The 14,953-nt window shown below is 42.4% G+C and overlaps 1 protein-coding gene across 3 annotated transcripts in view; it reads right to left on the reverse strand.

Annotated features, from left to right (window-relative positions):
• The window catches only part of MCF2 (MCF.2 cell line derived transforming sequence), a 59,520-nt gene that overhangs the window by 125 nt on the left and 44,442 nt on the right, over positions 1-14,953 (reverse strand). Inside the window, exons 22-30 of one of the 3 annotated variants that reach the window (XM_027687247.1) lie at positions 14,630-14,851; positions 10,969-11,061; positions 9,896-9,974; positions 9,306-9,369; positions 8,775-8,881; positions 8,581-8,693; positions 8,189-8,301; positions 6,618-6,718; positions 88-6,368 (exon numbers count right to left, since the gene is read on the reverse strand). In XM_027687247.1, coding sequence (XP_027543048.1) covers positions 6,316-6,368; positions 6,618-6,718; positions 8,189-8,301; positions 8,581-8,693; positions 8,775-8,881; positions 9,306-9,369; positions 9,896-9,974; positions 10,969-11,061; positions 14,630-14,851 — 945 coding nt within the window. In that variant the 3' untranslated portion in view covers positions 88-6,315. Of the gene's footprint in view, positions 1-87; positions 6,369-6,617; positions 6,719-8,188; positions 8,302-8,580; positions 8,694-8,774; positions 8,882-9,305; positions 9,370-9,895; positions 9,975-10,968; positions 11,062-14,629; positions 14,852-14,953 lie in introns of those variants that run through there. The other 2 variants (XM_027687249.1, XM_027687246.1) reach the window with 2 other exon arrangements.

Genomic DNA, 14,953 nt, shown 5'->3' on the forward strand with positions numbered 1-14,953 from the left:
AAAGAAATTAAAACCAACACTGTGAGAATTCTTTTTTCTCTAGAGTTATAGCAGAGGCATCTTTGAACAGAATTGCATATTCTCATATGGATTTATTTAACAAGTTTTTAATCTTTAAATATAGATTTAACACATTTTTTACAGGTACATATACAATATAGATCATTTAAACTTGCAGTCAGAGAAAATTCTCTACTGTAATTTATACATATACATGAAGAGCCTAGTTCAACAGCATACTCAGGGTAACATACCATGTCATGTGCAAAGTTTTAAATGTTAAAAACCTCAGACTGTACATTCAGATTCGCAGAACTTATCAACCTCATAAATTAATAAAAGCTTAGATTTAAAACTATGGAAGACAAAAAGGATTAAAACCATTTAATATGCAATGTGTGCTGTGTTTGAGACAAATATTTACAGTTGTACCTCAAAATGTGTACTGTTACCACAAGAATTGTTACCACTATAAACAGCCCCAACAGTAACTTAAGATATTTTTCCTATTTTTCCACCTAACAAGTGCATTGTGACCAATTTTAAAGTAGATGAAAAGAACCTTCAGTGGCTTAAGACCCCTCTGCTGTGATTGCCAGTGGCTGAAGGATACTGGGATCTTTCTAGGTCTTGTGGTGTTGCTCAGTTCAGACTCAGCTGGTCATGTTTTTGAGGGTGTACGGGGGTTACCCGCAACACTGGCCACCCAAAATGGAGAAAAGTCCACTGTGTGATGGGGAATCCCCAGGCAACTACAGCCATCAAGTAGTTCCACAATTCCTCCATACAAAAATGGTCACAAAAACCCCAAAACAAACCTCAGTATGTTTTAACTTAACTTAGGACTGTGTTTAAGAATCGGTTCACAAATAAAAGTCATAAAGGTCCCCCTTTAGTCCACTGCATAAACATTTCATTTGGATGGGACAGAGCAAATTCACTACTGCATGCACACTATTAACCCTGCTCTCCACATAGTCAGGTGCTCTTTGCACATGTCTGCTTAAAAGCTCAAACCACCTGTACCTACCTATGTTCTACAAAAGCAAAACTAGACAAAGAAACACAAAATTAAATTATGAGTGTTCAACATCCTTTTTTCTTTCTCAAAAATTCAATAGATACATTATTGTTAAAGATGCTGAAAAGTACAGTCTTATCACAAGAACATCCTTAGTGCAAACATGGACATTTAACTTGGATTTATGGCACGTGTTCCAAAAGTACATACATTAATGTAAACTTCAACACTTGCTAGATACAGGTTTCAGCCTTGGGACACTTTGGGACCCTTAAGTGATTGGCGACAACCCTGAGTTGTCAGTTTGACCTGATCCAAACCTCACTGAAATCAAGGGGACTGACTGCAATGAGCTGGAGTCAGACCCTAAGTGCAAAAAGAGGATCTTTAGCATTATTGCATCTTCACATGTGAGTCAGCCAGATAATGCTCTTACAGAACATTACATTCACATAGCTGAAGTAGATATTTAAGAAAAACCCACCCATAAAATCAATCAAGCAGGAGATACAGCTTCTTTGTTTGGTTTTGTTTTTTTTTTCTTTTTGGTTTACCAAAACTCAACTCTTTTTATTTGCAGCTTCAATAGTTGTCAGCTAGTAAGTAGGCAAAGCCTACTTTAACCTGTAGAGGAAGTTTCAAGCATCTAAACAAAGTGTCAGGAAACTGTAGTGTACTTCTCTGATGAAACATGATGGATGTCATGGAAAAGCAGCAGGTAAAATTAATAAAATACCATACTTTCCACAGGCGAAAAAAAAGAAAGAGCAGAGAATGGCTTCCTTTATGAGTATGAGAAGCTGCTTAGGACCCCAGTCCTGTTCAGGGCAGATGAAGCTGTGGAGGTCTGTGAATGTGATGAATAGTACAGGACAACTCCAACTATTGTGCTATTTCTCTGTAACACTTAGTTGAAAGCTTCCAAAGAGCATCGAAAATAGGATGCTACTAGTTCACCCTTAATTCAAGGGGAACTAAACTTTCTCGTGTTACACAGGGCAGCATCTATAAAGTAATGGAGAATGATGTTAATATTAAAGCATCTGATTCCAAGAAATACATTGTTCCCTGTAATCATGTAACATTTGTATAACATAAAAAAAAATAAGTGAACTCCTGCAGTTCTCCCTAAAAGCTGAACTCCCACTGGCTTCAGTGAGAGCCTTGACTAAGGCAGGACCACAGGGTTTGACTCATTTCCATCATCTATCACTTCATTATCACAGCAAGGCCAGCTGATATCTTCTCTAGACTCCTTATTTTGTCAGGCTCAAAATGGTTTTCTATGGTGTTACTAAATATCTGTTCAGTGAAGCTGGCTGGGATTTCAGGTCACAGGAGGAGACCCTGCTTTACGTTTCAAAGGCCAAAAAGAAATCAGCATTGCCTTTAATGGACCCTGCATAAATACAAAAGCCTGTGGCTGCAATCATTAAAGTGCATGAGTGATAGTGCAAACAGCTGCATCTGCAAACTACAAGTGGCATTTTAACCAGGACTTAGACAAAACTTGCGTGTTTCAGCCAACATGCTTGTGCCAGCCCACGAGAGCTCAAGAGTTCAGCCACATACAATAAATACCCTGATCTGGCAGATTTGAGCCACAAAAGGGTTGCCTCAAGCTCACCACAGTCAAGAGGATGATCCCCAGCACCCTGGCCAGCAGGAGCAGAGGACATGCAAGCTCGGTCCTTCAGGCACTACCAGCGGGGGAAACCTTTGCTCAGCTTTATGGCATGAAGAGCACACACAGGGGATCCCCTTAAGGCTTGGAAGAGATAATTTGGCAAGTAGGCTGTTAGAGCAAACTAGGAGAGGGTCTGGTGTGTAGAACAGATGTCCTCCTTAAATCACAGAATTATAGAATCACAGAATGGTTTGGGTTGGAAGGGACCTTAACGATCATCTAGTTCCAACCCCCTGCCAAGGACAGGGATGCCACCCACAAATTCAGGCTGCTTGGGGCCCCACCCAACCTGGTCTTGAACACTTCCAGGGATGGGGCTAAACTTAGTGGGTGCCTGCCTTTGGCACAGAGCATCCTTCCATGCCTGCTCTGAGTGCTTTGGACTTAAGACAAATTCTGCCATATCACTTTTTTTTCAGTTTAAAAGAACTTGAAAGTTGTAGCAATGTTTCTTTTATATTTCTAATAAGTAAAGGCATTTATCACTGCTTCTACTTTTCATTCTAATCCCTTCCTTTACTCTGAAGTTCCTTCAGACTACTCTATTTCAGGCTCTCTGTAAAAGAAATCAGTCTCCCACAATCTCCATGCAGCGAGTGGAAATTAGACACTCGCCCTTCTCTCTGCCCAGCTTTTAAAGTTCAGGTGAAAAAAGTTAAAAACTCTGATGTGAAAATCCAGGACCAAACAACATGTTTCCTTTAGCTTGCATATATTTACCACTGCTGAGAGAAAAGATTAGCAGGGACAGCGCTTAAACTTGATGAGAGGGGAGGCTGCACTGCTGCTGGACATGAGCACTGTGTCACTGAAGAGAAGACAAGTCACGTCTACTTTGGGTTACAGCAAGGACCTCATTTCTGCTGACCCCACTCTCCCTTTGCCATGAAGCTGTAGCACAGCTGAGGGGTGAGATGTTCACTGACACAGACACTGCCAGTGCTATAAATTGTGATTTTGGCACATCATCCACCAAGGGACATACAGAAATGTTTTGTCTCCTGCCCTACTGCAGAAGAGGAGTTGGGATTGTAATGCTACAGCCCTCACCTTCCCTGAAATGAAGAGATAATTCCACATCTTGTTAATTCATAGCAAAGCCAAGTCAGTAGAGCAGGTAATGCCTGACAGCTCTAGCAAGGCAGCTAGCACTAGCAACACATGGGTGAACCTCAGCAGTAGCTATTTTCTGAATATTGCTCTTTCTGAGCAGAGTTCTCTCCAAATTTTTCTCATTTTGATAATTTTGAGCTCTGTGTGTAATCCCCTTCAATACAAAACTTTTCCTATGGCACAAGAAATCCACTGTGGATTTGCACAGAAGAGCGAATAAATCTATTCAGAAGAAAGCAGTAAGGACTAAACTCAGAACTTAACAGCTAGAGGCACACCAGAAGGAAAACTTGTTTTCAAAATGATCTCCAAGCCAGCTGTCTTCCTCCCAAAAAGCCTCTGGCTTATCTCCAGGCCAAGATTTACAAGAGGATGGTGGATTTGCAAAGCTAGAGATGGCCAGGCAGTAGGCCATGGACCTTTGCTAAGTTAAAATGGGCAGCAAAAAGTTCCCTGTAACTTCATTATTATTTGTATTGGCTCAACAATGGAATAATTAGCAGGAGGGAGAGGAACAGCTTGTAGGTGTATCAGACATCCTGTGGTGGGAGGTTTTTTTAAGGGCCACAGAACAAATTTAAGAAAAAAAATGCGAAGGTAAGGAAACCATGTAATCCATTCAGCTAAAGGCTTTGCACTGAAAAAACATCCTCAAACCCAGATTTGTATGAATTCTGTTATGAACTTCTGTAATTGGACATATATTTTTATTTATTGGGGGACCTGGGGAAATAACAGATGCAATGCTCCTGTGAAGGGCCAGGACTGCCCTTCCCCCAGCGCTGAAGTGACTCCAGAATGCTCTCAGCTCTTGGGGACCCCACAACATGTTAATCATGTTTACCCTGCTCACACGTAAAACAGCATTTCAGCATAAGCAGTTCATAATACAAGAGGGTTCCAGTGCTCCCTCCTGCCCCTACTTTGCTCTACAAGCTTGGCTGCCTAATTCGCCCAGTGCTATATTGGAGCAAGAGCTCCATCTTCTGAAGAAGCAGAAAAGAGCCCAATCCAGACTGCATTCCTGAGGAGTCAGTGGTACAGTGTCACCTGCAGTGTGAAGTGACCAGCCCACAGAGGAAAAAGAATTGCCAAATGCAAAGGTACTGTCTTAAAGTCAATTTTCAGAGTGCAAGTTGCTTATGGCTGTAAGGACATGTCACTGAAAAGCTCTAGGAATAGCTCTAGGAAATAGCAAGAAAACATCCTACATCATCCTGGAATCAAAAAGCTCTAGGAATAGCTCTAGGAAATAGCATGAAAACATCCTACATCATCCCACAATATTGCCTGGAGTGCACGTAAAATTAGAATCATGCCTTGAGACTGCAGGCACGATCAGCAACAGCAAAAGAGAACAGAATTACCTTCACAGGGAAAACAGAGCCTCAGTGCTGCAACTAAATCGTGGGACACAACTGCAAAGCACCTGGGCAGTGGTGTGGGACTCACAGGAGGAGCTTTATGTGATTTCACCTTGTGAAATTCTCCTTAGTTTGTACTCAACAACTTTGTAAACCAGTCTGGAGCTGTGAGTCTCTGGCTTTCGGGGATATGACCACTGACAAAGCAAACCAAGTTTCAAAGTTTGCCAGCACCCTGTTTTGAGTTGCATTCACAGCTGGAGAACCCTCCTGCACAGAATATGGTGGGATGGGATAGCCATACATGCAGAGAACATCAAGGTAGACATAACTGTATCTTGAAAACAGGGTGCCAGCAAAATTTGAACACCGGTTAGCAAACTGCCCTTTACATAAAGTCAGAAAACCTCCAACCTGTGAGATTTGACTGCCCTTTAACAAAGGGGATAAAAAATACCTTCCTGTATAGGAAGGATTTCACTGAAATATACTGGAAAACCATCAAGAGCTGTCTGGAATTTTAAGCCTTTCAGAAGGCTTCCTTCGTGTTCATCAAAATAATAGATTTTGACAAAAAGGAAGTATTTAAAGAGAAAACTCCTTGTGAAATTTGCTTCCTATGGTCATAACTAGTGTACTCTTCTCTTTTTTTTTTTTTTTTTTTAATAGACTAAGTCTGTGTGGGTTTCCTGAGCTGTTCCCATCTCAAACCCTGGTCTCCCATTTCCAGTGAACAGCATGGTGATGAGGCAACACATGGAGAGGTGATGCTGCATGGCAAGGGCAACAGGCTGCTCTTAAGGCATTTTCTTGTGTCTTCTGTTATGCTTCCCTAGCTATTTCTATGTACATTTACAGCTAGAAAATGTGAAATATGGTTTTCGAGACTAGAAGCCTTCGGCCAAAAGCTGGTAATCTGTTTATTATAAAATTTATCTAAGGATGGATTAACCAGCAGGCAGCAATGAGGGCAGGAGTGAGGCTGCAGGGATGAAGTATTGCCTTTAGAGTGCTGGGGGTCAGGCCACGATGTCTTTTGCAGCAGGAGGAGGTTTTGCCTAGGTGCCTCCTGTTCACACGGGGCTTGGGCTACAGCAGCGAGTAGGCAAAACAGTCACAGGAATCCCTGGTCAGACTCCATCTCTTCTCCTGGATCTTCTACCCAGTGCTCTTGCAAAGAAATCTATGTTTTTAAATGCTTAGTTTTAATTTACTAGAGCCTAAAGTCTCAGAAATGTCTTAAGGTGTTAAGAAACAAAAAAAAGAAAGCTTAATTTACTACTTTTACAGGCTTTTTGGAGTAGCTGCTTGCTTTTCTATTTTTCCTGCAGAGGCATATGCAGCCAGATTTAGTACACCAAGTGTAATGCAAATGGCTTAAAAGACCTGATTTGAGATATGAAATATTTCTGCTAGGCGTGCTATATAATACCTGCAACTTTGGCATTCCGAAATCTGCAGTCACCGACTACTATCTGCAGACTGTGGACAGGAATCCAGCCTTCTTTTCTTCTGTTTAGGTTTTTCACCAACCTTTGAATGACAACAGCATTAGTAAAAGAAACCAACCAACTCAGGAGCAGTTTGATGTGGTCACACTCTACACAACTGGGAGTGCAAACAACAATTCATTCAAACCAGGAAAGCATTTTAACAGGAGCTGGGTGTGCATTTAAAGTATTCCTCCCTCCTAAACTTAGGAACCTAATTAAAAAGCCTGCATTGGGAGCATATCTGCCTTGGGCAACTCTCTAGTCAGTGGAGAGGAACAGGACTCTCTCTCTCCTTATCCTGCCTGAGACCTCCAGAGATGCCAGTGAGGAAAACCGGGTACTGATGGAGCCAAGGGCAATTACTTTCCTCACTCCTCTGCTATTCAGACTGGTAGGATGAATTTAGTCAGGGTACTATAAGCAAATTAAAGCCAAGACTTAGGCAGCTGGAAATACTCATAAATGACATCTCTCTGTCTCACTCATGCAGTAAAATTTCTACGAACAAAAAAATTTGACGTGAGAAATCTCTGACTGGCACTGGTCGAAATCCCCAGGAGAGGTGAACATTCAGTAAACCTGAGATTATCTGCATCTTGCTTTTGCTAACAGCAAACTGAATTTTGCAAAATGCAGCAGGAGTAAATGATCACTGCAGATCCCTTCCAACTGAAATATTCTATTTTATCCTTTCTTGAATTTCCCTTGAAGTGCAAGGGCTGTAGCTGTCAGACAGGAATCCTCCATGGGGCATTCGCATCTGTGAATCTATGGGCTAGTGCCTGCACAAATCTGATCCAGGTTCCTGCTAAAATCCCCCTTCCCACACCCCAAACAAGGCATTAGCACACTGCTCTCTCTCCTACTGAGACCCCGGGCTGGCTGATGAGAGCTAGTCAGAATCAACCTGGAAAGGAGAGACAGCCAGGAATCTCAGCCAAATTGCTGCAAATCTTGGGAGAGGGAATGCTGCCCTCCCAGACAAGGAGACTAATGGTTCAACAGGCAGGAGGCCTGGGATAGTCATTCCCAAGGCGATGCTCCCAGACATAAGGAGAGAACCAGCTGTAAGGTGTAAGCTTGAGAGCCACAGCTTTAAATACAACAAAGATGGTCTGCAGTCATCAACCAGTTTAACACCTGTACAGCTGTTTGAGGGAGGAAAATGTCTTGCAATTACTCAATATTGCCATTAATAAGCCCAGAGGAACAAAGCCAGGAGCTGGGCTGGGGTGTGCAAAGGGCTTGCACTCAAAGCACCATCTGAAAAGTGGGAAGAGGGGCTGTGAAGATATTGGTAAAACCCACCTCACCCAGACACCCATGGCAAGGGAAGTCCTGACATGTTTTCCCAGGATGGCATCTAGTCTTGGCAAGGGAATGAATTCTTTCTGGAATAGTCTAAAACTTAATCAGAGGCTGCAATGGGTGTATCACCAGGCAAGTGACATTTCAAGGGAATGCCTTGCAGGCTCTTGGAGATAAGGCACAGTAGTCCTAAAATACCTACCACTGTCCCTCACCATCTTCATGCACGAGCTGAATTTCATCCCCGTTTTTCACCAGCAGGTCCTCTGATCCTCTCCTCTTGCAGTCTGCAAGGGCTTTGTATTTTCCTGGAGACTGTGGTAGAATGAAAACCTTATCTTATTTAGCTGCATTTCATATCACGCAGCTGTTATTTCTGACTGCCACAGGGAATGTGACAGAGCCATATCAGCTACATTAATTAAAATTATTTCAAAAAACTGTGGCTGAGACATCTCCTCATTCCCCAAATTGAGACATGGAAATTCTGAGAGACATGGACAAGATACATCCATTATCCAGTGAAGACAAACAAAGCAAGATGACTGAAAATGGCAGCACCTCAAGCTTTGAGACTATTGCACATCTACTAACCAGCTGGTTCCCATCCTCCTCTTCGGTGTCTGAGCAGTTGGAGAGGTACTGGTTACCCGACCACTCCTCCAGCCCCTCACAGATTTCCAGGGACTGAGACATTCCTGGCCAGCCTGCAAGACAACGTGCAGCTCAGTTTGGGGGAACCACAGCACCTGCAAAGCGTGCCCTGAAGGGAGGGGAAGGGTCTGTACTTCGGTGGGGCTTGTTCTGGGGGGACACGAGCCCACTGTCCAACATCACCGGGCTGGTGCGCTCTGAGTCGTTCTCTTCTGAGCTTATGGAGGCTCTCTGCTGCTTTCTGAAGGGTTGAAAAAATAAAGAAGCAAATCTTAGTTTTACTTTATGAATGAATGCAAACTCCAGTAGGTTTTGTAAAACGAAGTCAGAAATAATACTGATACCCCTTAATCTGTGTTTCTATAAAGGTTAAGGACTTCAGTGCCTGGTTTTAAATTTTTTGGGATGGGAAATAAAGTTGCTGCAATTTCTCTACCCCTGAATTTGAGCACTGGTTTTGATCTTTGTCTGCATTTGCCAAGGAGCTGCAGCTCAGGCTGTGCTGCCAGGCTCGAGGGTGCCCCTCGACAACCCTGCCCCCAGACCACTGCCACCAAAGGGTGAGTAGCAGCACATCCCTCCTGTCCCCTCCCCAGAGGTCTTAGACAGAAACAGGGAGAAAATGGGTACCCCAGGGAGCCCCCAGTCCAGCTCCTGGCACTCACCCATCACTCAGCTGGGAGGAGAGCGGGATCTGGTCTGTGCCCGAGCCAGGCCGCTGCTTCTCTACTGCAGGGAGGTCAAACACCAGCTTAAAATCCATTTTTTATTAGTAACTGTCACACTTGATGCATTACTTTAAAAATTACACCTTTTTTACAACCCTATTGATTTCTCTTCAGAGAAAAACAGACCTATGGACTCTTGGAAAGCACAGACTTAGTTATGATTAAGATGGCATGTTAGCACAAATCCAATATTGAGCATGCTACTGAAGATCATAATATGCTTAAAATTAGGAGTCTGTTATGTATCTTGTTGAATTAAGCCTATGATAACAAACGTGAAATAATCCCCAGGGTAATGATGGCCAAAAAAACACACTTCTGTAGTTAATTTTCACATAAGCACCTGGTCTTTACTGCTCCAAGTTATGTTATTTCCCTGTAATGTAAGGCCTCACTCCAGTATTTTCCTACCAGACTTCTGCAAATCAATTCTCTAGTGAGAATTAGTGGATTTGAAGACTAGCAATGAGAAAATAGGAAAGGTTCTGCTACAGAGTGAATGCCACAGAGAAATTGGTCAAAGGTACCTTTTATAAGCTCCTGCTGCTTGAACAAAATTTTTCGTATTTCATTCAACCATGCCATCTTCAGATCTACTGTTTGGGCCTGGAAGAGGAGAAAATTTTCAGAATTTTGAATTAATATTTATGAATAAAATCTTACTTTTCGATGTTGTAATTATCTGAAATCTTCGTTTTTCCAAAACCACCACTACATTTTAGACTCTTGATCTTTTAAAATTCATGGTTCCCATTATATCCAGGCAAAGCACAGTGGAAATTGTAGACCTATCACTACAATGCAAGGAGAGGAGTGCAAGCAAAAGCACCTGTGTGCATGGATCTTATCTCTTTCACAAAATACCTAAACACCTTTTTACAAAATACCTAAAGGGCCATAACTGACTTTTAAACATATATATACTTGGCTACATGTACTTGTTTTATGAATTTAAGTTGGTTATTGTGTTAGAACATGGAGGAAAAAAGCTAGGCAGAAGTCTAATTAAAAAAAAAATCAACTGACAATATACTCATAATGAGTTTTCCTCTGAACAGCCTGTTAGGCAAACATTTCTCCATCAGAAATTTCAATTCAAGATGCTAAAAATGGAAAAAAAAAAATTGAGAAGGAATCAGGTCAGTGGGGCTACTTATTCTGTAGATGAGTGAAAAGGTTACTGGAAATAACAGGAGAGAGGCTAAGCCTTTGCTCTGGGGGCAGCTCTGACATCTTAATTGTGCAAGAGCACATGTGGCCTGTGTCCCTCAAAGCACTGGGCCCATTTCCAGCTCAACTCATATAAGGTATTAAGCACAGTAAAATCTTTTTTTCAACTACGGGTCTATTTGAAATTTCATCTGGAATAAAAGGCTCTATTTCCAAGGGGCAATTCTGTCTCTATTTTTAAGTGACTTTTATAGTTCTGGAATGAACACCAAAGACCAGCCACTGGGACAGATCTGTGAGCACCGACATGGGCAAAGAGAGAGAAGAAATGCAAGTTAAATGTCTGATAACCCCATCAAGATCAATGGGACACATTCTCTTAACATTGTTGTGAGGATGCACAAATACCCAGATTTTTGAAGCTACAAACCTGCACAACATAGACCTCTTCTCGCCCACTGTACCAGATCTCAAATTTCCGATGATCTCCTTTCACATTCTCAGTTATTCCAACTGCATTCATCTGCAAATCCAAAAGAAACAAAAAAATTAAACATACTACAAATCTCTCCGTCTTCTCTAGGAATCCAGCCTTTTGGCAGCATGCTAAACCTGTTTTCACCCAATTTAACACATTTCATCAATTTTAATTTCAGTATCAACTGAAAGTCATTATCTGACTTATCCCCCCTGACTCTCTGTCAGCTTGCTGCATTTGGTTAAGCTTTCCAAAACCAATCAGTGGACCTTAGGGAACTTTTCATTTTGGGAATCACTGGAACTAACTGAAGCATCGTCTCATACCTCTTTCAGCATGGAATTTTGCAGATGAGGGATATGAAGCTTTATAAATACATGACATATTATTTCTGCCCTATTATTCTTTATTTACTCACTAAATTCTGTTTTCCTCTGTCAGTGATAATTAAAACCCATTGTGAAACCCTTAGCTTCTTTAGGAGTTTCAGTTCAATGTCTTTTGGTCCCTTGCCATTCCTATAGTTGTGACTCCACCCCAAGGTTTCCAAAAGAAGGGTAAATTTTTGGATATTCAGCCTGAGCTGCCAGAAATATGAGAGACAGTGAATTCTGGTCAGAGGGAGGAAATTGAATTTCAAAATCCACTGACCCGAATGAACAGACCTTAAATCTGTCTATTCCTGGCTTTCAGGGCACACACAGGCTGGGAGCTGAATGCTGCTGTACCTGGGTACCCATTATCACTGACCACTTTTGATAATTTGGATGAAAGTACCAAGGGCCCAAATCATTCAGAATCTGCACGTTATGACCCACCTGAACAAGTAGCTCAAATTATGATTGGAAACCAAGAAACTCTTCAGCAACAGAAGACCTCTGACCCCCCCTGCTGAACATGCCATGAAGATGAAAAATGCTTTAATACCTGATATCACATAAACCATCCTCTCACTTAAAGCAGAGTTTGCTGGCAATTTATCACTGAACAAAGGATGGTCAAAAATAGCTCAAGTGTTCTGTGTTTTGAAACAGATGTAATAATAATGGTATCATCTATCATAAATTATTCAAGCAGACTGGGTTAGATAAATCCAGTATAAACACAAATGAAGCCTTAGAAATAACATCTGTTTAACATTCCTGGTCCTCCTTGATAAAATGTGCATCCTCAGATCTTTTGGTCTGAAAGACTATGATGATTTACAGATCAGGTCACATGGACAAATGTTCTGTACCAACTTTATCAAATGCTGGTGCCCATTTTCAGTGACTATGAACAGCCTCAGGAAATAGGAAGCAAATTGCTCTTAGAATCATTGAAACACTTAGGTTGGAAAAGACCTCTAAGACCATGGAGTCCAACCATTCCCACAGCACTGTCAAGTCCACCACTAAGCCATGTCCCCAAGTGCCACAGCTACAATCTTTTAAATCCCTCCAGGGATGGTGATTCCACCACTGCCCTGGGCAGCCTGTTCCAGTGTCTGACCACTTTTTCAATGAAGAAATTTTACCTAATATCCAACCTGAACCTCCCTGATGCAACTTGAGGCCATGTCCCCTTGTCCTATCAAGATGTCACAATGTCTCAGAAAGCTGGAAGAGGCTACATTCTGATTTTGTGAAAACTTCAAAAACTCAAAACTTAAAATATATGAAAGCTGTTGGAAGGGCAGACTAGAGAGCACTTCATCCAGTTGCTGCAGTTCCCAGTTCTGTGCATCTTGTTTACTGACAATTTATACACAGTCTCCCACAAAACTGTCCAGGCATCAAGACATTAGAAATTTTAGATGATCTACTGTGATGAGGCGAAGAAAAAGTGCTGGGAATAGACAGATTTAAGGTCTGTTCATTCGGGTTAGTGGATTTTGAAATTCTATTTCCTCCCTCTGACCAGGATTTACTGTCTCTCAGCTGTTGAATTGCTGCAATGCAGACTGAGGTGGGCTAGTGCAAAGCTCTGGGATGGTGTTCATCTGCATCGGCTTCCACGTGGCACCAGGCAGGCTGATTTACCTGGCATTGCAGTAACCTGCATCCTCTAAGTCACTGAATCTCAGCTGAAGAGGTATTTACCACTGGCTATTTTACACAGCAAAATATTATCCTGAGGGATTCTTTTTTTGTTGTTTTAGAGATGCTCCATTACACAGCTTCTACCCGACAGCTTGTTTCAACTCCGAATCCCCAAAAAACATTGTTGCAAAGAAAAATAATTTCCTGATACTTAGGAATGTGGTTTAGTGGTGGACTTGGCAGTGCTGGTGATGATCTTAAGAGGTCTTTTCCAACCTCAACGATTCTGTGATTCTATGATCATGAATCAAACAAATGCCAAGCTCCAGGAACATGATTTTGCCCTCAGTATAGCAATTCTCAAAACATATGTGTGCAGATGTAATCCTGTCACATCCATGCATTCTCAAACTCCAACCTCTCAATGTGTCAACACAAACAACTGGAAAATGAACCCTCTTGAGGCAAAAAAAAAAACCCTGGACACATTGCCTGGACTCCTGAGCACAGGATTTTCTCCTCTGAGCTGGATTTTCCCCCACCACCTCTTCAGTTTTTTCAAAAGCACGTTGTGGTAAAACAAGTACTGCAGGGAAAACAAGCTCTCCAGAACGAAAATTATGCTGTTTGGGGAAAACATTAAGTATCTAAACATATGGCCTGAGATTTGCTTTTAATACACAATTTGTAACGTGTGCTGGAGCTGAACAGACTTATCTCCTGTTACCTTGTTCTCTGATTACTCATGGCATCTCCCTCCCCAGACTCCACTGAGATCAGGGACCTGCAGCAGTGATCTGCTCTGCTTCCAAAGTGCCCATTTTTTTCCATTCTAAGATATACCCATATTGGGGTTTTATTTATTAAGAAAAACAATGCAAAGTACTGAGAAAAAACGCTGATGTTAGAAGTGCTCATCACAAGCAGTATGCCAGAAGGTCTCTTTTAGAGGAGCAGTTTGGGAATGTTACTGATAACAGTCAGCATTTAGAGGCTTGGGACTGTTGTTTATGCCCCTCATATTTTGCCATAGGCTACTTTTTCATGTGATAACTGTCCTTTTAGCTGCAGTCAGAGCCTGCTGAAGGAGAAAGGCAATGGGGGAGGAAGAAGAGTTATCACTACATCGTCCTGCCTGGCTGGGAAATAGGGCTCAGGAGCAGCCAGGCAGATCCCTGCCCAAGGGGCCTCCCTGAGGCACAAGGAGCCCCCTTGCTCTCCCAGGTGGGCTGGGGAAGATGCAAAAGACCTCCCCTCTTTCATGCCCTCACCCACACTCCTGGAAAGTGGACTAGGGGAGGGGGGCAGGCACATTTATATCCCTGGAACTCGCCCATAGCTCCATTTCCCTGGCACATGCCATCACATACATGAGTTCAAGTCCACGAGCTCTACCAGCTGCTGTCTCAGCTGTGGGAGTTCTCAGAGGTTATACAACCAACATCCTTTCACGGGCATGGCACATCCCTGTGAGGCATTACAGCCCCTGACAGCAGAAAACAATCAACTGTATCAGGGGAAAAATACCGTCTGGGTCTGTAGAATTACTAGTCTATGATACACATGGCAATGCAAAAGTAAAATGTCCTTACTTTCAAAAAATGCTTAAAACTGTAAGATGAGGTTTTGTCATATCCATCTCCGTGCTCCTCTCGCTTCTTGCAGAAGACCAAGGCTTTCTCATACAGGAACAGATGCCTCTGCATCGGCTTGAACCTGGCAAGATCCTTCATTTTCGTCGGGCCTTTTCGGTGTCCTGTCCAAACGCTGAAAGATCCCTGCATCAACACCTTCCCCAGTTCGCTCAGGTCACCCTGGTGAGGGCAGGACAAGTAAAAAAAGAAATAAAAAGACGTCAATTAAAATGTAAGAGGACTCTCCAAACAATGATGGGTGACAGGGCCAGCTCTGTTCCA

This window comes from Neopelma chrysocephalum, unplaced genomic scaffold (assembly GCF_003984885.1).
Source record: "Neopelma chrysocephalum unplaced genomic scaffold, ASM398488v2 Primary Assembly neopelma1_73b, whole genome shotgun sequence".
NCBI lineage: Eukaryota > Metazoa > Chordata > Aves > Passeriformes > Pipridae > Neopelma > Neopelma chrysocephalum.